General features: G+C 38.5%; 2 protein-coding genes across 5 annotated transcripts in view; both read right to left on the bottom strand.

The window, feature by feature from the left end:
* Positions 1-19757, bottom strand: part of Fhos (Formin homology 2 domain containing) — a 49375-nt gene extending 29618 nt beyond the window's left edge. For 2 of the 4 annotated variants that reach the window (XM_089178035.1, XM_089178034.1), the window contains exons 1-2: positions 13457-13597; positions 11698-12142 (exon numbers count right to left, since the gene is read on the bottom strand). In XM_089178035.1, the coding sequence (XP_089034161.1) occupies positions 11698-11862 (165 nt within the window). In that variant the 5' untranslated portion in view covers positions 11863-12142; positions 13457-13597. Of the gene's footprint in view, positions 1-11697; positions 12143-13456; positions 13644-15456; positions 15506-15609; positions 15710-16084; positions 16320-16464; positions 17034-17112; positions 18507-18683 lie in introns of those variants that run through there. The other 2 variants (XM_089178033.1, XM_015329861.2) reach the window with 2 other exon arrangements.
* LOC149030630 (uncharacterized) lies at positions 19680-26640 on the bottom strand. Its single transcript, XM_089178061.1, has 5 exons — positions 25667-26640; positions 20650-20872; positions 20090-20521; positions 19890-20019; positions 19680-19815 (listed from the first exon to the last, which is right to left on the bottom strand). The coding sequence occupies exons 1-5, from the start codon at positions 25685-25687 to the stop codon at positions 19782-19784; spliced, it is 840 nt and encodes a 279-aa protein (XP_089034187.1). The 5' UTR covers positions 25688-26640; the 3' UTR covers positions 19680-19781.
* Between the last annotated feature and the right edge of the window lie 273 nt (positions 26641-26913).

Here is a 26913-nt window from a genome sequence, read left to right as displayed (position 1 = left end):
AAAATCTGATAATCTGCCTACTGTGTTATCACCGAGAAATTCGATAACGGAAAGGCCAAAGCGATAGCTAAATCGATACTATCAATTAATGGATTGCGAAACTCGTTTGTTACTATGCGTTTCGTACTGTCGTAATGCTTCTTTAAAACGGATAAACAAACATTTGACAAAGTATGTACACGTTCTCGAGTACTCTACTCGACTCTGTTTGCACCGTCCAAACAGTATGTGCTTTTCAACAACATTTCTTCATTAAAAATATTTATGCATTAAACGTAACAATGAATTTCGATGGATATTAAATTCATTGTATCAAAATTGACATCTTATTTTCGTCAACAAAAATTCGGCAGTTACCTGATAGATGGACCCAAGTTAAAGATTTTGTTTTCGCAATATAGAATTTAAAAAGTATTACGTTCAAACAAAGAACATTGTTGAGATGTAAACGACGACGACGAATCGAGTAAGGCTTCAACCATTTTTGAGTAGGTTTCGCCAGATTTCTCGGCACATTGCTCGACACATTGCTCGGCACATTGCTCGACACATTGCTCGTCTTGCGTAGGACGACGCTTCTTTCATTCTTCTGAAAGAGCTTTGTTTGCTGAAAGTCGTAGACGGGTGTTATGCCGCACCCCATCATTCTATCTAGCAAGCTTGCTTTTTTGTCATCCTCAAACTTCTAACGCTTGCAAACAGAGAGAAATACAATAGCAACGATAGGATGAATACCCTCGAGAAGATCATTAGTGTCATGTCGCAACTCGATTTCCGCTAAAACATCTCTTATTTAATACCACAATTATCTGTTTTTGCATAATGTATTAATTAAACGAGTACTTTAATAGTTTGCCATTTTTATAATATTCAATATATCTGAATTGTCCTTGTTGTAAAAGGTGAAAATCTAAAATTTACTTTGATCGACTAAAAAAACTAAAAAACATTTGAATTTCTAAAGGCAAACGTTCGTTCCGTTAAATTTGTTAAAGTGATTTTCAAACTAAAGCACAACTATTCGAGAACACTCGAGGAACATCTTGAAGATTGTACCAACTAACAATAAAACGAATTGAAATGATACAGCATTCTCTTCTCTTCTCGTAGAAGAAAAAAACAAAACAGAAAAAGAAAAGAATTGAAGAAAGAGTGTTGTTAGTCTGCAATAGAAAAGTAAAAAAAAAATCAAAAATCAAAATAAAGCGGTCGTCGTATTCGTATACCTTCTTCGTAGGTAGGTAATATCGGTTAACGGCGATGCCATCGAGACTTTACGATTTCTTTACGACGCTCAATGGATTTCTACTCATATTCTTTTTCTTTTTCTTCCAGCAACATTTCAACTATCTTTTCTCTACCCCTTCCAACCTTTTCTTTATTATTTTTTCCCTTTTTCCCTCACATGTTACAATCTTTATGCAATTATTTTTAATCACTTATTATAAAATGATGAAAGAAAAAAAATGCTAACTGTTTCCAAACGATTTCACCCTCTTCCGTTTATAACGTACTCTGCAGAATCATCGCTCTAGTGCAAATACAAGGAGGATATTTCTCGCAAGAAGAATCTGCAACGTCATACGTACATATGCATTATAAAAGGAAGAAAGGAGACAGAAAAATAGAGCAAAAATAAATAAATAAAAAAGCGAGAGAGAGAGAGAGAAATATGAAGAATTTGCTTCTAATCAAGTTTAATAACGTTTTCGCTATAATTCGCCAGAGACTGACTTGAGACGTATATAAATCGACGAACAAATGTCGTTATAATTATTTCAACAACAACAACAACAACAACAAAAATAAAAAAAAAGATATTTAATTGTTTTCCAGCGTAGTAAAAAAAAAATTGAAAATTTGTAGAAAAACATCGGTTGTCTAAAATGGAAAAAGTTTGGCCTTGTAAAGAAGACGATAAAATGTTGCGGTAAAATGATATGCTATAAAAAGAGAAAGAAAGAAAAGAAGAAGCCAACGTGTATTCTCATTAGAGTTGCAGGAGGATCCGGCTATTAATGAGCTGGTGCGAGTTAGTTTACTCCAAGTAAAGCAACTGCGCACACCTTCGCCAATCCCTACAACTCATCGAACCAACCTCGAGTTGTCTTGCGTCATTATGCGTCAACGAAAAGATCATGGAAACTAAGGAAATTTAACGCAAATATTTATTTTTTATTCGTATAAAAATGCTTATTGCTACCATACAACACTATTATTTGCATTTTCTACTCTCGCATATATGCGTACTATAAATAATGTATAGAAATAAATGATATGTATTTGACATATGTATTTGACATCTTCCACGCTCTAACGATAGGTAAATACGAACAAAATATTTATTTATTAAATTGTATCATATATTTTAATTGACTTGTTAGAAAATATTCTCTGTTTCTACTTGAAAAATGATTATACAGCTCATACATGTTTTTTTACTACATACAGGAATACATAACCTTAACGGAAGTGGTTTACTTGACAGACGTAGAGACGCGAAAAAATAGAGATATAATGTTGAGGATTTTATCTTTCTTTTTTTTCTTCTTCGGTACTTCAAATTGTGCAATAGAACGACGCAAGCTCTGTTCTTCCTTTGCTACTTGACTCGTCGTATAAAAAAGAAAGAAAAAACTAGAGGGTCCTTCTCCGTATCGTCCCGAGACGAAAAGCTCTCGTCGTCAGGTACTTTGGTGCGTACATACAGCCCACCCACCCCCCTGTGCTACAAAAGTATCCAGACGTTTAAAAAATGTTAGACATCCCTTCTTCGCATGTTTCTTTCCATCTCCTCATTTCTAGCCCCCTACTAACTAAACTATCTAAATAATTCTCGTCATTTCTTAAGTTTTCCTGTTTTTTTTTTTTTTTTGAAAAGTCAAAAGATACTTTTCAACTTTCGACCAAACTACCCTAACTCTAAAATCTTTTATCAATTTAGAAAAACCTGTTTAATTATTAACAACAAAATAAGACATCGCAACGTGTAAAAAGTTATCGCGGTATTTCTTATATTTAAAGACGATTGCATCCTGATTACGCTAAAAAAAAAACTATTGCGGACTGGTTATACCGGAAGTAGATTTGCAATGAGTTTACTTTTCTATTTCCTTTCTATGTTGACTTCGATCGAGACTCATTCGACGGGAAAGTCGACGACATTCTTCGTAAGATGGAAAGTTAAATCGGTCGTACGACTGCAAATCACTAGCCACCGCGGCATGACACTCGACTATAAAGTTCTATAGATTCATCTTGAATTACGTGACACGAGATCCAACATTAGCAGCGTTAGATGATTCGAGTTTGTTCCTGACGCCTCATCCAACAAGTGTCTATTTGCGAGTGGTTTCACGCTAAATTGCTGATAGTTATAGTTACTTGTATGAACAACACTTCCCATATGTATCTATTTATCTAACAATTTTTCCTTTCGATATAACATATTTACAAGTATTATTTAATCTTATTTCGAAGATCGAAGAGAAAAACAATTAATCGACCGATAGAGAAGCATTTGCAAGGCATCAGTTAAAAGACTTCAATGGATTTTTAATAGGCGATTTTGAGAAAGACGAGATCGACGTGCATTTTTTAAGCAAAGTACTCTTTTACTCGATAAAAACTTGCCAACGTCGACAGGACTAAAATTAATCGTCACGTTAATTAATTTTCCATAGTAGACACCTTCACTCTCTCTCTCTCTCTCTCTCTCTCTCTCTCTTTCTCCCATTTATAGTCAAACTCAATTTTACATGTCTTTTACAATGCATTTACCCGGGATTGATTTCGATCGCGAGCTTGGAAAATGTGAGAAAAATAAGATAACAAATTCTACTGATATTATTTCCTAGAGAGAACTTCCCGTTACTTATGGGAACGATGCATGCTATGCAAACACGTAGGTATTACAAAACAAAATGCGTCTTCGTAAGCATCTTGGAAATGGGTTACCGAGCATAGTAATGACGCGTGAAGAAAATGGAAAACATGAGTAGAGAAGACGCCATTAATTGACTTTAATTAACATACAACTACAACACAGTGATATCTGATACACAAATGTGTTTCACATTCGTTGTACAACCATTCAACGGTAATCACGAGAAAGCAATGTAATTTCGTTTCGACAGCTTCATCGAATTCGTTGAACATGTAAAATACATACCAATCACGCAATACCTGTTATACACAAAGAGAGAAAGAGAGAGAGAGAGAGAGAGAGAGAGAAATAGTAGTCACATTAATTATACGATTTTCTATATAAAAATCGATAACGAGAAACACATTTTTCCGGTCGAATTCAATATTAAATGATTTTTTCTCTTGAGAATCACTTTTATCGAAGAAATTGCAATTTTCTACCTCTCTCTTTCTCATAAAGTGCATTTCCGATGCAAATACGGGAAGACATCAATGACCGAATTAAAATAATACGATAATATTTAATGTCCTCGATTAACTAATTAAATATGTAGAATTAAATATCAACCTGTAATGAGATATAAAATGTAATTTCAATTGAATTTCATTTCAGTGCAGAAAATGATTTCATTGATTTCCATATAAAGATGAGAAAAAATGCCACGAGATTTGGAAAGAATAAGAAGAAAGAAACACACACACACACACACAGACAGATGACTTTGTAATGGAACAATTCAGTTGGTACGACGGTCAACCTCGTTAGAGGCGGAGAATGGTGTTAGACGATTAGAGAAAGACAAGATGGAGAGGCGCCCGTGCCGGATCCGGGCACGCGAAACACGTGGGACATAATGTAACCGTTACCACTAATTAGCGGTACTGCAACGGATTGACGCTAGATATGCACCCATTTTTACAATGCAGCGAAAATGAGGTGTCTAATATAAAACAATAAAAAAAGAGAAATAGAAAGAAAAAGAAGAGTTTACATTTCTCTTCTAATTTGTCTGAATCTTGTTGGATGGTAAATACAACTTGAAATAATGTCGGCACGAATCGCGGTTGACAATAACGTTGTTACCTTTTACCGTTAGACTATTATCTAACCACATAGAAGTAGAAATAAAAATTACCTACAAACTTTATCCATATTACAAAATGATCTCTATAAATACGTACTTAAATTTCCTTTAAAAAGTACCTTCATTAATTTCGCAGAAGATAGTTATGCGCCTTCAGTCAATATCAACGGTATAAATCTCACAATCAGTGATCTTTCTTAAATACGTAAGCATTTTGGCAATGATCGTAGGAATTATGCTCAACTCGAAGAAAATCGATCCATCGATATCGAATTTCTCAACGTTGGTTTTGTCCATCCACATCTAGTAAGCACATACGTATATATATATATATATATATATATACTTACTTGGATAGATCGCGATTGGATTATCGATTTTCTCGAGGAGAGTTCGACTTAAGCTGAAAGAGGAAAGACGTTCTTGTCCTTGGAGATAATTAAGCCTTGGCTAACGATCAACGTTCTTTTAGGTTCTTACCTATCTCTCGCTTTTCATTCACCCCCTTTCACTAAAGGAACGTAATTAGTCGCGGTCGAACGTAAATCTTTTTATTCCTATTTTTCTCATCTTTCTTCTCGACAATCTTTCTCTCGCGTGTTTCGTCAAGAAATTCTTAATACAGCTTTTGACCAATTTTCGAGTAATTCAATTGAAACTATTAACACTGTTGGATACTGCAAACTCTTATTGGCAAACTAGAAGAAGAAGAAGAAGAAGAAGAAGAAGAACAATCGGAGGAACACAAGGAAAGGAGAGGAGTGTGCTCCGTTGACGGAGAGGTAGACAGCATCCTCTCTTTCGGAAGGATGAGTTCAGGCTAGCCATGGTAATTGTCATGCAAAGTAAAGAGCCGAACATTAGCATCATAAGCGGTCAAATATTCCACGTTCCATTGTGCTCGCTCGTTAGTTCATTAATTCACTGCAACGCGACACCCCCGGACTTTGGATTCCTCTGTGCGCTTTGCTTTCAAATGAATCGCTAGGGAAAGTCTGACTTTACGTTTAATTGTAACCTGCTGCGTAATTCATGATATCGTAAATACGGAATAAACGGATTTATAATGGCTCAACCTCAGGAATACATATTTCAAAGTATTATAGTATTTTACAAATAGAGCTTTAAAACTATACATAAATATTGTTTTATTTCCTTATTTAAAATACAAATTATCGTTGAATATTATAAAGATATATTCACACACACACACATACACATGCGTAAATCTATACGGATGATAGAAAATAGTAGGAAGAGTTAAAGGTTTTGTTCGTAAACTTTTATAAGAATCCCATCACGTATCCAATTTTCCGGAGATCAGCCGTTTCGATCCAGAAGCTTTAACAATCAGTAAATTGAAAGTAAACCGTAGCAATGCGATGCTGACCGAGAGATATCAACGTCATCTTCACAGTCAAACTCCTTTTCTAATCGTATATGTGTCTTTTTATCAATCTGGTCTTTTCTTGGATAGAAAAATTGTCCACTGTTTCGTGTATACTTTCTCTGTTATACGACACAACCCACACATTGGTGACGACATATGTACACAGATATATATTTATGTATGTATAATACTTATAAAGTTGCTCAAACTTCCGCGTCTTCAACAAAGATGAGAGAGAGAGAGAGAGAGAGAGAGAGAGAGTGGGAGAGAAAGAAAAGGAGAAAACAAAAAGTCATCTTCGCGTAATGTCAAGCTTCTCTTTGATCTTTCCGATGGTAAAGGAACGCGGCTTTCTAAAGAAGAACGAGTTCGAGTCCCTTTGTTAGGAACTGTGCGCCGCGGTCGTTTCATACTTTTCCAAGCAGATCAATCCCGTCCTGCTGATTTTATGTCCCTTCTGTGGAACATCGGTACTTCAACTTGTAAACTTTCCAAAATATAATGGAACAAATAAAACGCACAAAAAATAGAACAACAAAATGGAAGATTTCTTTAAAAAGAGAGAAAATATTCTATGGGATATCAATTGTTATTAAACTCGTAAATGATACGATGGAAATGACTGGAATAAGGCAAATAATAATAAACTGACGATAAAGAGAAGAAGAAAATAAAATGGTTGAAGCAAAGGCGAGTTGATTGACAGGAAAGGCGTGAATAAAGACCGCGAACGAAGCCGTCGTGTCGTGGTCACGATGAACGTGAAAGAATCGTGAATTCGAAGCCGGCGTAAAACGGCGAAACAAATCGCGAAGCAACCTCTTCTTCTTCTTCTTCTTCTTCTTCTTCTTCTTCTTCTTTACCTTCTTTTACCTCTTATTTTTGCTGTTCCATCGAGCGATGTATGCGATGCTCATTGTCGCAGTCATCCTTGTACGTCGATTAGTCGCGCTGTTATTAAGAGTTATAGCGAGATAGTATAGCGAGAGAGTATAGCGAGAGAGTATAGCGAGACGAGCGCGATTAAACTTTTCTAAGTCTTGTATAAAAAGAAGAAAAGAGTGCCTACGATTCCAAATGAACTATCGATCTCTCGTTTGAAAAAGATTCAAGACTATTTTAAGTACTCTCTTAAAATAGGAAAAAATAAATGATTTACGAAATAGAATATTGATTAAATGCTTTTTATACTTCCAATCGAAGAATAGAAATTCGAATGAAATGATTGAGCTTTTATTTAGTATTTTTTCGAAATAATACTTCAAATTAGAAAGCAAGGAAGGTATCCTTGGCTATATCGAGCGTATCGTCGTAGCTACGTATCGGTGACCCGTATCAGATGCCCCTATCAGCCAATTAGTAGAAATGAGATCGGAGGCGTAGATTAAGGAGCAACTTCCTGTGACATTTGGTACTGGCACATTTCAGCGAACTCCATCGTTACCCTCAGAACCCTCCTCTCTATAGTCCTTAACTCTACAATGTCTACTTAAGTTTCATACACGTTATATGATGTACATTTAATATTTATAAGCATTATGTTAAGAATAAGTCAAATTTATCTCTATGACAAACCATTGAAAAAAACAACAACAACAAACAAAAGTTGAATAGACAAAAAATGATATCCGTTGCGATGGTTTTATGGCTTATTTCCGTAAAAAAAAAGTTGTACAGGCAAAGCGTATTATCCTTCCTTCTTGAAATTCGAATGTGCGCAGCAATGCCGTTTCGTGACCAGCTCCGGCAGGAACTCGTAAGATTAAGTATCAACCTTTTCGTACCCGTAAATCAGCAGGGAATAAGATGGAGCATTGAAAAGCGAAGAGGATGGAATCCTTCTAGGGAGGACTTGCCATCGAATATTTTTCCTTGCATTATTTACACTAACGGAAGATTCTTTAGTAAAGTTACATTTATTCTTCTATTCTTTTATACGGCAGAAACCGTATCAAATCGAAGGACGTTAGTGTTGATATTGTTTAAAATAGAGTTTAAAATACAAATTATTGAATTCTTTAGTTTTTTAATTCATTTGTTTTTAATAGTAACCATCTTCTTTTCGTACGTCCCTTTAAAATTCACGAAGGAATACAAAATCTTCCGCTCGAGAGAATCTTTCTTTGTCAACCGAATTGTATTTATTAATATTTATTAAGATTATTCCGTCTATGTTTTAAAGGCACGTTCTCTCGAAAAATTCTTTTTAAAGATATTCTACATCTTTTTTTTCCGTGAGCTCCGTTATTTGCTTTTAAAAATGTATTATTGAATTTCACGGATTCCCCGGGGTAATAAAAGACAAGGAGAGATAAGAAAGAGAGACAAAAAAGAAAAACTGCAAAGACTTTTGAGAGTCTCATTAAGAATGAATGACTTCAAATTCGAGTCCTTAAGATGGTGTGTGTATGTTTCGCGTTGTTGCAACGAAAATGAACGAACGAACGAACGGTGGTGTTAAACGATCGCGTCTGGACACCAATGTTCCAAACGGTATGCAAGAAAGAGCTTGGATGAGAACTCGTGTGAGTGAGCAAAAATATGTAAGAGAGAGAGAGAGAGAGAGAGAGCGAGAGAGCGAGAGAGATGGTTGGTTAGGTAGAAACGTAGGTAGGTGGTTAGGTAGGCAGACAAGTTAGTAGGCGGAGACCGTCTATCAGGTGACTTCCCAAACCTCTGCAACTTTTACACCAACCTACGCGCGTACTCAACTCTACGTGCATGAAAGTAGAAGATTGTAAATTGTATAGTGTGTATGCATTCACATGCATGGAATATACCTAAGCTAACTTTCATCCTTATATATAATATTTCAGTCTTTTCACAACGATCGAAAGAATACATAAACCAGAAATGTCGACAATCTCGAGAAAGAAAAATTTTCAATGAATTTTCACTAATTACATTTTCAAAAGGATTCTTTTTCTTTTTTATTATTACTAGAATAATAGAATTTTGTACTAATAGAATAATTGAATTCGTTGAAAAACACGAGACAATTGCATTATTCAATTTATTCATTTACCTTCATAGATCCGTCGAAACTTTGAGGCAAAGTAAGAAAGAAAGTATAAAAATAGAAAAAAAAATGTATAAAAGATGAATCGAGAGAAAAGATAGGAAAAACAGAGAGAGAGAGAGAGAGAGAAAGAGAGAGAGAGACGCGCATACAGATATTCTCGCTTTGATTTGCTAAGTTTGCCGATTCATGCATTCCTACTTCTACATAGTCGATCATTCTCTTGTGTAGACACCTTAAAGCGGATGTATCATCTTTTTGTCGCATGCACACAACCTCCTCTCCCTCTTTTTCTGTCTACCTTTCTGTATTCCTTCCCACTATACAATCTCTACTCACTCGGTGCATCGTTCTTGTTCTTGTAGAGAGAATGTTGTTAGTAGAGAAAAATCTAAAAGGGGAAACGATTTAATTGCACGTAACTTCATTACTAAAGTTGCAATATTATGCATTTTTTTCTTTTTTGTCAGTTTAAAAAGACGTTAGAGACACGGTAAAGTATAGTGTATAAAGGAGAATTATTTTCGACATTAGTTAAAAGAAATGTTTATGAAAGAAAGATCTATGATATAAAGAAACGTATGTCGTTGGATAGAAGCACCCTCGCGAGATAGCACTGTCCCAGTGGCCTACTACTGATTTACGTCTCTTTCTCGCGTTCGTTATGCAATGGCTTCGATGCGTTTGCCGATTCAACCCCGATTCCACTCCGATTCCACTCCGATTCAACCCCAGTGAAACCCCAGGCGCAAGCGATAAGCCCGTTCGCTCGTAAAATCCAACTTTCCCAGCCTCTGTCCAACTGTAACGCCGACCATAAATCTCAAACGTAACTCTCCATTAGCGCTCCGTAGGAATGTTCAAAAAAAAAGTCGGAATAATGCTCCGTCTTTTCCAACTTTATGCCGTTGTACAAATAGGAGCGCAACGAGACGCGAAATCTATGGGAACTTTAAATAGCTTTTATTAGTTTCTTCGTTGTATAATTTCTATGACAAATGAAATCTGAATATGATTAAAGACTCGTTCTGTTACACATATTTTAATTCAATCTCAACAACGTTATCCCGCAAGAGTATAACACGTACAGATACAAAATATTTGACGTAGGTATCTTGTTTTACGTAATCGGTTAACGTCCGAGTTGACGATTATGATCTAACGAATACAAAGTCCATAGCACGTTTTAACGACTATATCACTTAAAACTTGAGTAAGAGTATGTATATAAACGTGATATTACATAAGGAAATCTTACGAGCAACGGTCGAGTTTCTCGAGATCATCGAGAAGGATGGCAATGGATGTAGGTAAATCTAAACGGCAAGGCAAGGGCCGTTACATTTTCCAACGAATACAGTCGTCGTCGGAATGCATGCTATAAATTTGAAGCGCGTTGTATATACGGTGCTCGTAAATTCGGAACTGCTGTCTTGACACAACGAAAAGAACAAGAAATAGAGAAAGAAAGAGAAAGAAATATTGCACGTGGTTAAGAACCTTTATGAACGAAACTGTTGAAAAATATTAAGGACACTAGACAAAGTGTCCGAATTGTGAAATATATAGTTTGCGATATCCGTCCGCCTATCTCTATGACTTGCCCTTTCATGGCAATAATAATCTCGATAGAAAAGAGATTGGAGAAGGTACAAATTCGAAAAGAACGATGCTACGATACTTGTAATTCGTGAAAAAGAAGCGGTAAAAAATGACACACGAGGCAGAAACTTAGTAGTGTTTTTAAGATAACCGGTACATCGGCACGATACCCTATAGGTATAAAATGTCGAGGCCATAAACGTACTTTTTACTGTTCCCTCGCGGAGGAGAGTGTAACGCTCTGAGGTACCGTTACATCGGCCAACTGCCGAAGAAAGGACCAAAGAGAACACCGACGAGCGACTCCAAGAGAGAGAGAGAGAGAGAGAGAGAGAGAGAAAGAGAGAGAGAGATACGCTCGATCATGCACGCCCGGCCAACATGACAAAACTATAATACTATTGGAAAATCCAATGTGTGCAAATAATACATTCGTTTAATTACGCTAACTCTTTACCGATATGTACAAAACATTTCTTAAGATATTTTAGAAAGGAACTATAAATCTCCTAAGTCTTTCCATATGTATTTAATAATATAATTATTAATTAGACTAAATAAATCTCTTTCCATATTGATCGTTGGAAGAATATAAGAAGGGAAAAGGATAGATCGATCCTTTCGTGGAATGATCGAAAAATCCTCGGCGTATTGCAGAAGAGAGAGAGACTCACCCTGTGAGGTGCTCGAAGAAGTCGATGAACGGCGGCAAGCTGGTTGATCAACGGCAAGGTCACGCTGAAGGTGTGCACGGGAGGTCTCGGTGGCTCCGGATAGGAGCTCGCGTAAGCGAACGGATCGACGTCGTTCAAGTACTGTACTCGACACGTCAGAGACATCCTCCTAATCTGTCTCTTTTCTTCTTACCTTCTTCCTTCCTTCCGTCCTTTCTTCCTCTTCTTCCTTCCTTCCGTCCTTTCTTCCTCTTCTTCTTTTACTTCTTGACTCCACTACTTACTCGTGTCTCCGAAAAAGGTAACGCCCTTCTTTGCGCTAACCCTCGCGACTCCCTCTCACCGCACCGGACCGCACCGGACCGCACCGGACCGCACGACCGCTTTACGCGAACGTACGAACCGGTTCGCAGTATCGCCGATTTGCGTTCATTCGAGAAGCTGGCTACAGCGAAACAAAGAAACCTCCTATGTATACATATATTATTCTCTCTCTCTCCCTCTTTCTCCGTCTCTCTTCCTCTAGGAAAAATCTTGTGATTGAATAATTGGCAAAGTATTATTTACTTGGAGGATCGTTAGACATTGTTCGTTCATTTGTTCTCCATTTATACTTAATATTATATAGGAATAAAAAAAAAACATGTGTATTTTTTGAGTGGAAAGTATATGGCCTAGACGCGTTTAGACAAGATTAGTCTTGTCTCATTTCATCCTATTCGCATTGTTCTTACTCGGGCTATCCTCCTTCGAACCGGCTCGAAGAAGGGACGTGGCGTGCTAGAGATTGGGATAGACGGAGGGAGAGTAAAGGGGGCGAGAGGGGTGATGGGAGGGGGAGGGGGAGAGAGAGAAGGGAGAGAGAATAAACGAGTCTGCGCCATACCACGAACGTAATCGTGCCTGTGGTCGACGAAAGAGATTCACGATCAAGATGCGATTGGCGAATCAGAGAGAAAGAAAACAACAATTTCCAAACTCGATCGAATCGAACGGAACCTAACCTAGTCCTTCATTCAAAAGTTAAGCAACTTTAAGCAATTTCTCTCCTCCAAAAATTGAATCCGCGTTGAGAACATAAGACTCCCGACTTTGCAAGAGTAGAAAGAAGGAGGATAAGGAGAAAAAAAAGGAGAAAAAAAGGAGAAAAAAAGGAGAAAAAAAGGAGAAAGAGGAGGAGGAAGGCCGGCAAAACCAGTCGTGGCGTTCGACATTCCAGGAAATTATCGAGAGAGAGACTATTCGACCAAGTCTGTCTCTTTCTCTCCCTCTCTCACCAATTTTAACAGCCATCTGTGATTTTTCCCTAAAGATCTCTTCTTTCTTTGAACACAATGCATCTTTATTTATGTTGGAAAGGAAAGGAAAGGAAAGGAAAGGAAAGGAAAGGAAAGGAAGGAAAAGGAAGAGACCGGACGTTGAATCTCATGGACACCTTTGACCGTGCACGTTCGGAGTCTGCGCGACAAGGCTCACATACCTACACACATATACCTTCCAAGTAAATACCGAGTATGTAGACGAGAAACAGAGAAAGAGAAAGAACGATAGGAGAGGGAGGGTGGGAGGGAGAGAGACGAAGCACGCGCAACAACACGCGTGCTTGCCGCGCACACAAAACTTTCCTTCCGTTCGGTATATTTTCCTCTTTTAATTCTCTCTCCACCTCTCTCTCCCCACCTCTCTCGCACTCTTTCTCTTTCTTCGAATGATTTATTCGATTAGGAGATTACATCACCGATATTAAAATATTGCTCACACTAAAAATGAACGTGCAAAACACAATCTTCCTCGATGTTTTAATGATAGGGAAACAATGAGAGTGCGCGCGCGCACAGATCTTGCCGTTAAACGACGACAAAGGAGAAGAATAACGTGACTCACCTCACGAACAGCCGCCGCGACACTGAGACGTCGCGCCAGACACCTGTCGCCACCGGCCGACGGTGGCGTCGCCATGCGGCACTTACCCTTCCTTTTCTTTTGACTACATCCCCACTTCTACTTTAACTACCAATGCCCGACAACCCGCACACTCGAAACAACCGGAGATAGACTCTCTTCGCTATACACACAGTATGCACTTCTATTCTTTCAAAACAATTATTTCTAAGGTAATAGGCTCATTTTTTGGAGATTTATTTTTATTTCGATAGGTGTTATGTAACGATCATGTTATTAGCTCTACCAGTAAGATCGAAACAACTTAACTCGAATGATTCGTATCAGTAAACATTTTAGAATTTTAATGCTTTCGAATTAGGTTAGAATAAAACATTAATAAATTATAAATATTATACAGTATATTGAATTAATTATGAATTAGTATTTCTTAAAAGATAAGAACACAAAATGCAAAATTTGAAAAAATTGCACAAGTTTTTTTCTCTATATCTAAGAAGAGAAAGGAATGATAAACGTAAATATATTTCGAAGAGGAGATATCCACTTTTACGGCAGGAAATCGTTTTGGGAAAGAAGCTTTCCACGAATTTGTCGTCGTCGAAGTTTACCCAGCCAAGCGAAATGGCTTCTTTTTGTAGTTTTCTTTTCCAATTCTCTCTTTTCGTTGAGATAAGAGAACTCCCGTGGGATAGAAGTATCCAACAGTGGACGAATCTGCGAGGTTTACGCGAGAAAGGCAATGGCGCAGAACTATGACGACAACGAATAGGATGAAGGAGGGTGGGCTAAAAGAAACGGGTAGCAATGGTAATTGTGGGGTGAAAAAATAATCAGCTGGCACGACACTTAGAAGAAGACCATAAATGTGACCGTGCTCATTGTCCCTTCGGTACCTACTACAGCTTCCCCCGGTCTCCCATCAACGGACCCTTCTTCCCTTCTTTCTTTTACCAGTAGACTCTACAGTGACAGGCTTACAACGAGAGAACGCACTAAAGGGGGTTGCTACGAGCTATTCGTTTCAAAAAGCACAAAACACACCAGACGGCACGGGGCATGCCAAACGTCACCTCAAATTAAATTCTATTATCCTAAAGGCTCCCTTCAACCATTTCTCTCTCTCTCTCTCTCTCTCTTTCTCTCTTATTTTTGTACTTTAAATCAAACTGAGGGATACTTTAATCGATACTCATAGTAACCTATGCGATATTGATTGAAAAACGTGACTGGGAAGCACTTTTGAATGTTCGTGGTCGCACCAAACTATTTTTTCTTTCTTGTCATCATTGTTTTATGCAACCCTGACGCAACGACGTCAAGTTCATAGTAGTACGTCGCAGACAGTCTTAATCGAGACAGCTAACCAAGGTGACTCGAGGAATTCTTTTTACTCTCCCCATCAACCCTTTTTGTCTTCTTTGTCGCTAGTACTTTACGCGTATAACGAAAAGAAAGAGAAGGAGTCTGAGACGAAAGAAGAAGAGTCTCTTTAGCGCATCCCTCGCGAAAAACAATAATGTCGTGCAGGCATCACCCTCTTTTCTTTCTTTCTCTCTTGCTATGTCTCTTGCTCTGTCTCTTGCTTTTGTTCGCGAAATTTTTTCGAGTGCGTACGTACAATATGTACATACCATTGTAAAGTCATCTACAGACTTCTCTTGTGCGACTCTCAACGGAAAGCACTTCAACGATTAGTACCAGACAAATGTAACTAGATACCAGTCAACGACAAAAAAAAATAAAGAAGTTAGGTTTTTAATTGTGAGTATGTTTTTTTCAAACATATATCGACAATTTTTAAAACACCAATCACTTATATTTTAATGAATAATAATTGAATATTATGCAACTTACTGGGATGTATCCGTCTGGTTGTGTTCTATCTTGATATGGCTCGTGTTCTCTACAAAAAAATCATAAAAATTGTGTAAAATATAAACGATAATAATAATAACAATAATAATAATAATAATAATAATAATAATAAATATTTATTCCGAATTTTACCTGTGTCTTCGCTGTATCACTGGAGTTTTCGGCGTGCTATCGTGAATGATGACCTGCGTTGCATCTATTTCTTCACATTCGGAAGTATCCTCGGTGGATTCTGTAAAAGTATCATAGTTGTCAAATCATATAAAACTCTTTAGAAATGAAGAAAGAAAGCATCATAACACTTTCCAAACGATTTTTCATTCACCCCGATAAATGACGTGAAATGAAAGTGAACATAAGATCAGTAAAATGAACAGCTGGCAATCGACTAGCTATCCACTTGAGCAGTTTTATACGTGGGAAACTAAATGAGCCAACGAAGAAACGACTTTGTTGATTTTCTCCTTCGTTTTACATGTAAAGTTGGCCCCTTTCCCTTATCGATCGATTTCGGAATCGATCCGATTGCAAACTCCAAAGGTAATGTATCGGATCGAACTTATACGGTAGAGCGACCTAATCCGAATAAGCTCTCTTCTCAACTTACCCTCTTCGAGTTTAGCCTGTCTTCTAGAACGACGCAAAAGTGGACTATTTCGTTGATTCGTCGTGGTTGTTGCCGTATCTAGAAAGTCGTCGATATTTGTGTATTCACCAATGAACAAATGTAAGTTGGATGAAGTCGGTTTCCTCGGAGACGATCTACGAGAAGGTGCTTGAACATTGTCGTAAGGGGAGATCCTTCCATGGTAGTTATGCGGTGGTGCTGGTGGATTTTCTACCTGCAAATCGAATTCCTCGAAAAATCGCCAACAAAGATAGGACCTAATATCGCATTTGATCGATAAAAAGTTTTAACATCAAAGTTATCGTTTCCTTTGTAGGAAAAATAAAGTAAAATGCCGTAGTTAAACGCGATCATCTTACCCCTTCGGGACTGGCTCGATCTCCCAACGGTTCGTAGCTCGGTGGCAATGGAAACTCGATAGGGAATCTAGAGAGGCTTCTCCGGGTGTAGGTTTCAGGCTCGGGGTCAACGCCGATGTCTATCCTTTCGAAAGACTCCGAGGAGTCTGAAGTACCGTTGGATGTTTCAACCGGGATCTTGATGACTCCTTCGGGAACATTCGAGCTGCTATCCATCCACCAAGCTCTTTCACCGGACTCGATATGTCTGATTTTCTTTGGACTCTTACGATCAAGCTCAAGCTTTTGAAGATTGGCTTCGCAGGTAGGTGGTGTAACGATCACTTCAACACCCTCCGGGACACTCTCTGGATCGTCGCTCATCCACCAAGCTCTTTCGCCAGATCGTTGATGTCCGATGCATCTTGGACGATCTTTCGATTTACTACTACCACGACTCGAAGTTTTTTTCGATCGACTGGATGAAAGGGTCACTTCTTTCTTTCCATTTTCCGAAGTAGCATCGCTCTCCTCTAACCACCAAACTCTTTCTCCAGATTCTTGACGCCATACCCTAGGTTTGAATTTTCCTAGAATTATAAAAATAGTTTTCTCGATATTAAAGTTGGGAGTTGTTTTAAATCGTGATATTATAATTAGTGAACTCACCGTCATCGGGAAGGACGGTACTGATGGTAGTTTCCTGGCTAATATCGTCATTATATCCACTAAACCTTTCAACACCCTCGGGCACATTATCGGACGTTGGATCCAACCACCAAGGTCTCTCGCCGGACGATTGATGTTCGATTTTCGTCTTGAAATCGTGATCTTTATCGAAAATCCTATCGGATTGTTGAGAACTCTGAGACTTTGGTGAACCTTGCGTAATGGATCTTGAAAAGGACGCAGACTTTTTCGTCATATCGAGATTCTCTTCGTTGGAATCGGGCCAACCACTTGACATTACGGACTCACAAGTAGTATCGTGATGTTTGCTTTTAAAGAGATTTGTCACGGGTTCCAAAGCTCTCATTAAGAAGGATTTAGCTTCTTCCGTTTTTCCCGAACGGTCGCTTCTTGATCTAGGATTCGATCTTGAACTAGGTCTAGGACTTGATCTAGGACTCGATCTTGGACTGGAAGGTGGTCTAGGTGGTTTTTCCACGCTCAGAGAATTCTCGTCGGCCGAAGATGCTAGCGCGCTCGTTCTCGATGATGAGATACTCGTTTTGTCAAGCTTCGAATCGTTTCCTCTTCTCCATTTCCTAGCAGCAACCTTTTGTTGTCGATCCTCCGTCTCTTCCTCGCTACTCGAGGAACTGGAGGAATTGGAGTCACTGCTGTCGCTCGATTCAGACCTCTCCGATCGCGGGAGATTCCTCTCGGCGGACGTGAAAGAGGTCGATTTCGCGTCGTTTCTCGATTTGTCGCGTTTAGGCGAACCGTTCGAGTCGTTTCTTCGAAGCGAAGACGACGAGGAAGATAAAGACGACGACGACGGAGGTATTTTGGTCTTAGATCCCATCGATTTCAGGGATATCGAAGACGAGGAAGGTGCCAATTGTCGAGCTCCGTCCAAATTTGATTCAGAATCTTGCGAACTAACAGACGTACTTCTTTGTTTCTTTATTCTCTCGTATTTGGAGCACGAAGGATCAGGGTTTTCCATGTTTAAACTCGACTTTCTGAAATCCTTATTTATAAATTTATTAACGACGATGTTCTTGCAGATGGCACGATCACCACTTTCATTCTTTGGCACAGGTGGTTTTCCTCGTGCGTCCGGAGAACTCCCTCGTCGCGAATTCACTGAAGATGTGCCGGAACATCCGCCAGTTGCGGATAGTTTGGCGACGGATTGCGACTGCGATCGAGAGCTGGAAGCCGATGATGGCGTTGGTGTCTTTATTTTTGATCCCTGATTCGTCATCGAACCGCCTGACGATGACTTAGATCTGCCAGTTGGCAAACTCGCGGCGGATCCTTCAGAAGAGTCTGCTCGTCTCATTTGTCGAGGCATATTTTTCGTCGAACCACTACGAGAGCGACTTTGAGAGGAGCTATTGATTAGAAAGTACGTAATGCGTTAGATCATATTCAAATAAACATTTTCAAATATATCCTCATTATTATTATTATTATTATTATTATTATTAATATACAATATATCCTATATTTAAAAAAATAAGAAGAAAGAAAAAGATTAAAGTTTTCTTCCAAGTCGATAAGTATAATACCTTGAAGGAGATTCCTTTCCAGACGGCGAAGTCTCATGCTTCTTTTCCTGAGGATGAGCATCAAACAGCTTGAAAGAATCAGTAGTTCTTAAGGATAGACTGTTTTCCGGCTTGGGAGTAGAATCTCTCCTTTCTCGTAGCACAGCTTGGACGGACTTCGAACATTCCGACTTCGAAGGCGTTCTCGACAGTTTTCCCTCGCTTTTAGGAAAAGCTCCGTTTAGTCGTTGCAAGGATGGTCTTTTTTCTTCGATTTCTTTGCTTTTCAAAGTGCTACAAGTTTCATCATCATTTTTCGTATAATCTGGAGAATGTTTGACACGAGAGTCATCAGGAACGTCGATCGAATGAAACGTCGCTCTTGAATTTGACAGTAGATCTACCTTCGTCTCGTCCTTCCTTTCGTTAATCCGATCTCTATCGATACACTTGTTTTCATCCTTCTGATCTCTAACGATAACATCGACATCATCCTTCAAGACAGCATCGACTTTAGCGGCTTGTAAAGAAGTTTCCTTGTTGTTTCTCGAGAAAGGGAGAATATCGTGCTTCGTAACGACTTCTCTATCCTGCTCTCTACTATGATGATTATTATCAAGTTCTTGACTACACGTCGGAGATACTTTGGGTGCTTGATCGTTTCGGGAAGTCGTGGAATTCTCGTTAGCTCTTGAGAATGCAAAGCCACCGATCCTTGCGCAGTTTCCCGGAGCTCCGCTGCTACCAGTTGCAGCGTTGAAATTTCTCGAAGAGTATACCGTGGGGCTTCCAGACGAAGCCGAACTCGTTGATGAAAATTTATCGAGATAAGATGACCAACCAGTACCTGGAACTCTACCACTTGCACCAAATCTCGAAAACTTGGCGGTTTCTTCGCAACGATCGCATTGAACTTCTTCATTCTTCCTCTCAACTTTTCTTCGACATCTAGTTTTATCTTTTTGCACGATTGTTCCCATATCCGCTCTCCTATTACGTACGAAACTCGAGGAAGCAGGCGGTGTTGGCGATGTACCCCTACTTACCATTACGACGCAACTATTTTCCAGCTCTTCGATTCTGTTCTCGGTCTCACAATCATTCCAATTTCTACTACCTTCATCCTGCAAATCTTCTTCGGATTTGACAGTGCCTTTCGAACAACATTCGACCTTAGTCTTCGTCGGAGTAGAAAATTCTTTGCTATTGCTACTGGAAGTTCGGTACCTGTCCGATCCAGAGTAGGTAATAGCCGAGGGTAACCGTTCGTTACTTCTAGACGGCAACGAAAATCGAGAGCTCGTTGTTAAACTGAATTTTGAAGAGATCGGTGTCGAACTATATTCCGTCGATGTACCTAAGAGAGAAATATCGATTAACTTTCATCCGAATCCGAAAAATTGTATCGAAAATATCGATCCACTTACTTCCGGTGGATCCTGCACGAGAATAAGACGATGGCGGTCTTGAATATACTCGAAAAGAGTTTCCCTTTTCAATGCTAACATCTGGACTCGTTTCGCGAGACGTTCTTCCTGAATTCGTCCGTAGAGTCCTATAGGAAACGGGTGGATGCTCGCTTCTTCCCTCCATACTGCTATTGCTATAGTTCCTACCTAATCCCGAACCAGGATACGTACTGGAATTGTAGCGCAATATTCCTTCCGATTCTTTACTCTTTTCACGGGAAGATCCACGGTTGTACCTATTCAAGACAGAAGATGGCTTTTCGACGTTCTTACTACCCGAATAGGAATACTTTTCGAGAAGCAATGATCTACTATCGGACAACGGACTCTTTGCTCTAACATCTTCTATTTTTCTTGGATTCAGTCTATTCCTTTCTATCTCTTTGCTACCTGCGAACACGCAATAAACGTATCCTCAATTACACTGTTCGAACATGATCGATAATTAATTCTAATTGTAAGACAACATACTAGTATAGTGTAAAAATAATTATCTTTTTTTATTTAACGTAACTCACACGAATATTTCAATGTGCCTTTTTTCTCGGCCTTGTCTTTCTTCAAGAAAGAATTTCCATATCCAGAAACCGTTCCATCTTTTGTACTATCTCGAATAGGATTAGGAGGTATACCAGTGTAAGTAATTCTGCAAGTCGCTAAAGAGCTTCCACTGGATGTATTTCTAGTAGAAGTGCCCGTACCAAGTCCACCTCTACTACTCCTATAAGCGCTAGTATCACTCTGAAAAATGAAATTGAACGTGTTACCCGTGAATTTGTAATAAAGCAAATCGAGCGAGCGTTCCACGCCCTTTCGCACGCGACTCGCTAGACGTTAGATTTCTATTTAAATATCGATCAACGAGATCACGATGATGTATTACGCAAGGGCGTTCCAAGATATTCATGATGTTCGACGAAAATTACAACTCTTCTTTTTAAAAATCTATACTGTTTATGTAATAATAGTAAATAACCTGTATAAAGGATACGTTCGATGACAAGATTGTATTTTGAAATTTCTTTCTGCTCGTGTCGAGTGATTTTTATAATAAACGTAACAAGTAACACTTTGCTATTATACCATTTACGAGTAAGTATGCTTAACAAGTGAATGAAAATGAAATATAAATGAATATTATTATTCGTATGAACAGTAACTAGAAATATTACGGTATAGAGCTTTCTCGGCATAACCCGCGGGAATAACAATAATTCTTATAATTAACATAAGTTTGGCGAGCTGCCTCGTGCTCGAAATAGACGGCCCGACCCAGCAGGGAGTAATAACCTCTCTCTCTTACAAACTAATACAATGACTAATGCTATGAGAGCTTTGATAAAAACTTGGGACACTCGTCAAATGTTAAAGAAACGTAAAAAAAAGAATATTCAATTGAAAGAATAGATATTGTCGCGTTCATACTTGTTCCTACTTACTTCTACTTATTTATTCTTATTATTGGTATAAAAATGTATTGCAGTTGAAACGAAAGAAAAAAGTACGGATGGTAGCTGTTGAAATATGAAATTGACGATGGATAATAGTAAAGAACTATATTTTGATTTTTTGTTTGATCGTCTAGCGCAAAGATTTCATCCGTCTTCTAACAACCGCTACATAACCCCGCTCGAGTATGTAGCGAGATCTATTCTCGGTGATTCGGCGATCTTTATTTCTATTCGCGCTCCTCCTCTTCGATTAGCCATAGCGTGAGAGTACGACGTCACGGAATTAGATACGTTTTCGCTCGTTAAACACAAGCGAAAGCTAGTGTCTCCGACTGAGAGTACATTCAACGAACTTGCAAGATTAGAAATATATCTCGATCTATAATGAAAATAGCTTGTTGCAAGCTGTATCATGAAGAATTGGTTTTGTCCGCAAGATTCGATCAAACAGAGTAATGTAGACACATTGCATATGTAAGTTTGTTTAATTGTAAACCTAACTAGCGCAAAATAGTATTAGTATTCGAATGCGTGTCTTGCATATCTGCTTATCTCTTCTTTGCATATACGCGTAGATACGCGTAGACGTAGATATCTGTTGAAATGTTGATGATCGGAAAGACGTGGGTGAGCGTGTCGTTCCGTGACATCGACTCGCAAGGGAAGGCCGGTTAATTGAAGCGTGTCAACCTGATTTAACCTTCGTCGACTCGTCGCGTCATTATAATTTACGATTCAACGCCAGCTGACAGGCTCGCGCGAGAAAGATAACTCGTGCAACAATATATATATATATCTATCTATGTGTGCATATGAATATACGTATGTATACGTAGATGCGCGTAATGCTCGTAGAATATGTATGGCCGAAATAACATGTGGATGTTACGTCGTTGTAAACGTCTCAACTGTTATTCGCTGTGTTACTACGAAGCTCGTTGAATCGGTCCAGCGCAGCATCCAGGCAGCTGGTGGCCTTTTCCTCACGGTCGATGCTCCGCAAACAGACCGAAAATCTCGTTCTCCTATTCGTTGAATATGAAAATAAAAAAGCAATATCTTTGACGTTTCTCCATGAGTGGAGGCACGGGGACGGGCACGGGCGCGGGCGCGGGCGCGGCGCGCGCCCGCGCCGCGCTCTTCTTCCATATCTCTTTCTATCATTCTCTATCTTTCTCTATCTCTATCTCGTAGTTGCAACGTGCTTCGGTCACCGACCTCCACCGACCCGCTAACGTTTCATCAAAGGTAACGAACCGTAACTTTTACTCTTCTACAACGTTCTGCTCCAGCTACGGCTATGCAACAGCGAAAGGAGCGAGACAAACGTTTAGAAAAAATCTCTCGTACTCATCGTCGAACTAACTTACCTTCCTTATTGAGATATGAAACTTTACTATTATAAATGCTTCTTAAATCGAAGAGAAAGATCTGTCCTCAATCGGCTACCCATCCTAACATCGACAATCGAAAAATAGTCAAATGAATAAAAGGAAGACTTGTAATAGAAAAATGTCAGGAAGTATACGTTTCGGTGAGAAAATAGCAATGGCTTCGCCGCGTAATTGGAAAACTTCTTCTTCTTCTTCTTCTTCTTCCGCTTACGTATAAGTTGGTGGAAGCTTGAGACGAAAAGTTCCACCGGTATCGGTGGAACCGATATCGGAAACAGATAAACTTTTCAATAGCGTCTCGAGCCAATAAATCGCACGTCGTTATTTTCTCTGGCTGATAGAAACAAGTCTCTACGCCATCGTGACATCAACTTGGACAGAGGATATCGTCGATCATACAAACGATCGTCACTTTGTTTTAATGTTTTTTTTTTTGTATTTATCGATTAACTCGTTAATCACTGCCATCGAAAAATATATTTTGGATCTGTTTCGAAGTAAATTTCGTCTTCATTCGTGACACATCGATTTTGATGATATTTCTCAGTCGTCGAACAACAACTATCCGTCTTCTCTCTTTTACGTCAGTAGAGCATATCCATTATTTTTATACTCGCCAAATCGTAACATCCTTGCCAACTCTCCTATTGTATTTTCCCATAAAATTATTCTCTCGGTCTATTTTACTGAATTCTATGTATGAAAATACGTTCTCTAAAAACAATGTGAAAATAGAGATAAAAAGATAGATGCAACTCGTTAATTCTTTTTACCAATAATATTATTCTACCTTGAAAAAGTAATTTTGAAAAAGCTTCTATTTTCAATATATATATAGATAGATATATACGTATTTAAGTAAACAAAAAATCGTAGTCTTTTGCATTGTCGGTTACAAGCCGACAACTCCTTCCTACGACTCATCCACGTATAAAATCTACAAGCTTTTCTTCTTCCACTTCTTTTGAAAGGAAACAAGAAAAATACATTCGTTTCTACGAGTACGTTTAAATATAACTACGTTTCTCTCGTGATTCTCTTCTTCGTGCGTTCTCTCTTACATACATTCGTATCTGTGTTCATCATTATATTATATGTACTTAGGTAAGTATACAAATATGATAATGGTACATATACTACATGTACTCCACCGGAATAAAGTTAATTAATTAAAAACAGTCAAAAAAGAAAAAAACATAATATAAATGACTTTCTCATATTCAGCCTAAATAGTAATAATATTATATTTACTGATGTTTCTTAAGGCCTTTTATATATTATTCGTCTTGAAAAATGTCATTTCGATTATAACTTATCTTTTAGTATATAATGAAGTCAACGTAGCAGAAAAATTTCAAATAAAAAGTTGGTATATTTGTGCCCTTCGTCGAAGAATGATTAGCCTTCCGAAGGAAAATCACGTTGCTGGACAGGAATATATTGTATATCTCGAGTATGTATGCATTAAGCCTGAGAAAGATAAAGAAAGAGTCGAGAGAATGATGAAAATGCAAAGGATCCTTAATTAAAGCGATCCACGCAACATTCTACCATTTGGAAGATTTGCCGCGTGAAATATTTAAAAGAGCCGTTAAATCTTCTTTCTCTCGACTCTTTCTTTCTCTTATCGTTCGTATGTATAACCTCGGTACTTCTACTCCAGCGTTTAATCGTATTCAATTTGTTTGAATTTTTTATATCGACGCATAGTAAGTAAGCTTCTGTGGAACATTATTATCAAATAGATTTTCTCTTTCTCGTTTTACAGTCGTTTTATTTATATCTTTCATCTTAATGACTCTACCCTAACTAACCATGACGAGTTTGCTCTTTCGTGTAATTTACGCTTTCAATTAGAAATAACAATTATTAGAGAAGAAAAAAAGAACTATTGTCTTGATGACTTTAATTGAAATAAAAGAAAAAGATAAAGATAAAGGAGAAAATAGAAAACATGATCTGGCAATTGCACATCTAAATCGAGTTTATACGATCGTGGTATTACGTATACACCCATCTGTCTCTGGCAATCCGTATCTCCTCCGAATGGAGCTTTGACATTCGACACCTTCTACTCGAGCCATTGGTTTCAGAGCCGATCGCAAGACCGCCTATATTTCAAGTATAGCACTGTGCACCGGAAGAAAGTCTTACACAAGCATATACATGCTATCTACACAAAGAAAGACAAACACGTGTACACGTGCGCATGGCAGGCAGGCAGGCAGGCAGGCAGGCGTCGTATGGGAAAGACCCGGCTAATTTTGCTAGCTACGCCATCGCCAACGCGTCGACTTCTAGTTCACAAATCTCTCCCTCTCTCTCCCTCCCTCCCTCTCTCTTTCTCTTCCCTCGTATCCAAGGCACACCCAACATTTCCACGCCAAACTTCTGCGACGTTTCATATCCTTCGATAAATATTTGCATCTCGTTACCCCTTGGCGACGAATCAGTCACTCGGTTATCCATTCAGTCAGCCAGTCAACCAATCAACCATACTTTAATCTTTTCATCATCGTGTCTATCTATGAGTACACAATTTCGTGGAACACTCCTAGCTTCCTTTTTTAAATCAAACAAATAACTCGCGACGATATTACCAGAATATTTATACGAATCACTTTATACTTGTATGTATGTATTGAGACAAACTAACGAGAGTATCCTGTCCTATAACTGAAGGAACTTACATAGGTTCTATAAGACGCCATGATCCTCTTTGAAAGCGAGAAAAAGTGAAAATTCTCTTCGTAGTAGATTCGTTATTTGTGGTATAGTATACAACAAGCACAAGTGGTTTCACAAGCATAGAATACGTCACTAGTATTAACCTCATCTACACCAGCAACACCACCAGCAGCACTAGCAAAACCGCTACAACCACCATCAAAATAACTATCACAATCAGTAAGACACTATTACCGGCGCGAACTTTCTTAAGCTTTTGTACGAGTGATTTGAGAAAAAGAAAAAGAAAAAGAAAGAAAGAAAGAAAGAAAGGAAGGAAGGAAGGAAGGATTAGAAATAATCGGAGCCTCGATACGACGTAAAACGAATCGACCGATCAAAGTTGAAACGATTCGTAAATGAGGCTCCGATGAGAATGAAGAAGAAGAAGCGCGCCTTCGTAGCGGCGCTTTGTAGCGGCGCTTCGTTTCGGATAAAGTTCGGACCCCGAAGGACCGCCGACCCGCGAAGCACGTCGTCTTTCCTCCTCTTCCCTCCGCTTCCCCACCTTCCCGACTCAAGCCCTATTTTAAGAATAGCTTCTTGTATTTTCTCCCTTCTCGTTTCTTCGAGTCAAACTTCCAACTCTTCATGAACTTATCCGATAGCAAAAATTCAAAAGCTTTCACACGTTATTTACTAGGACAATCCCTTTTTGTCTCTTTGTAACATTGTTCATGATTTTACGTGAAACAGGGTCAGTTATCCTCCTTCCTTCTTACAAAAATCATCAGCATAATCTTGTTTTAAATGAAAGAAAAAAATATAGTAGTAGAGAATTGCTACCTCTGTAGCAACGAACAGTAACCGGTGATTTTTTCGAAGAAATTTAGCGAGCTCAAAAAAAACTAACTATAAGTGATCTCTAATCTTGACAGAGAAAGAACTCGACTCTCTCGAAAACTTTAGATTATCCTAGCATTCGTTTCGTATTTGTTTCTTTTTTTTTTTTCTAACATAAGATCTGTAAAAGAACATGAAGAAGAATTAAAATTGTTCAACTTGAGAAACTCGAAACGTTGCATATGAAATTTGATTAGAAAGTTTTTCCTTTCTTCCTTCTTCGCTGAAATTGGATGGTACTTTTCTATTTTAAATTTGAACACTTTGGTTTTTTTTTTTCCTCGGCGAGAAACCGTGCTGCCAACTTCGGTGAAACTTTCAAATTCGCGCGATAAACGCGATTCAAGTTACCTTCTGCTTGAGAAAG

Source organism: Polistes dominula, unplaced genomic scaffold, assembly GCF_049000335.1.
Source record: "Polistes dominula isolate Pdom_NZ unplaced genomic scaffold, Pdom_raw_medaka contig_77, whole genome shotgun sequence".
Lineage (NCBI taxonomy): Eukaryota > Metazoa > Arthropoda > Insecta > Hymenoptera > Vespidae > Polistes > Polistes dominula.
The sequence above is the reverse complement of the archived record's forward strand: the minus strand, read 5'-3'. Positions and strand labels throughout refer to the sequence as shown.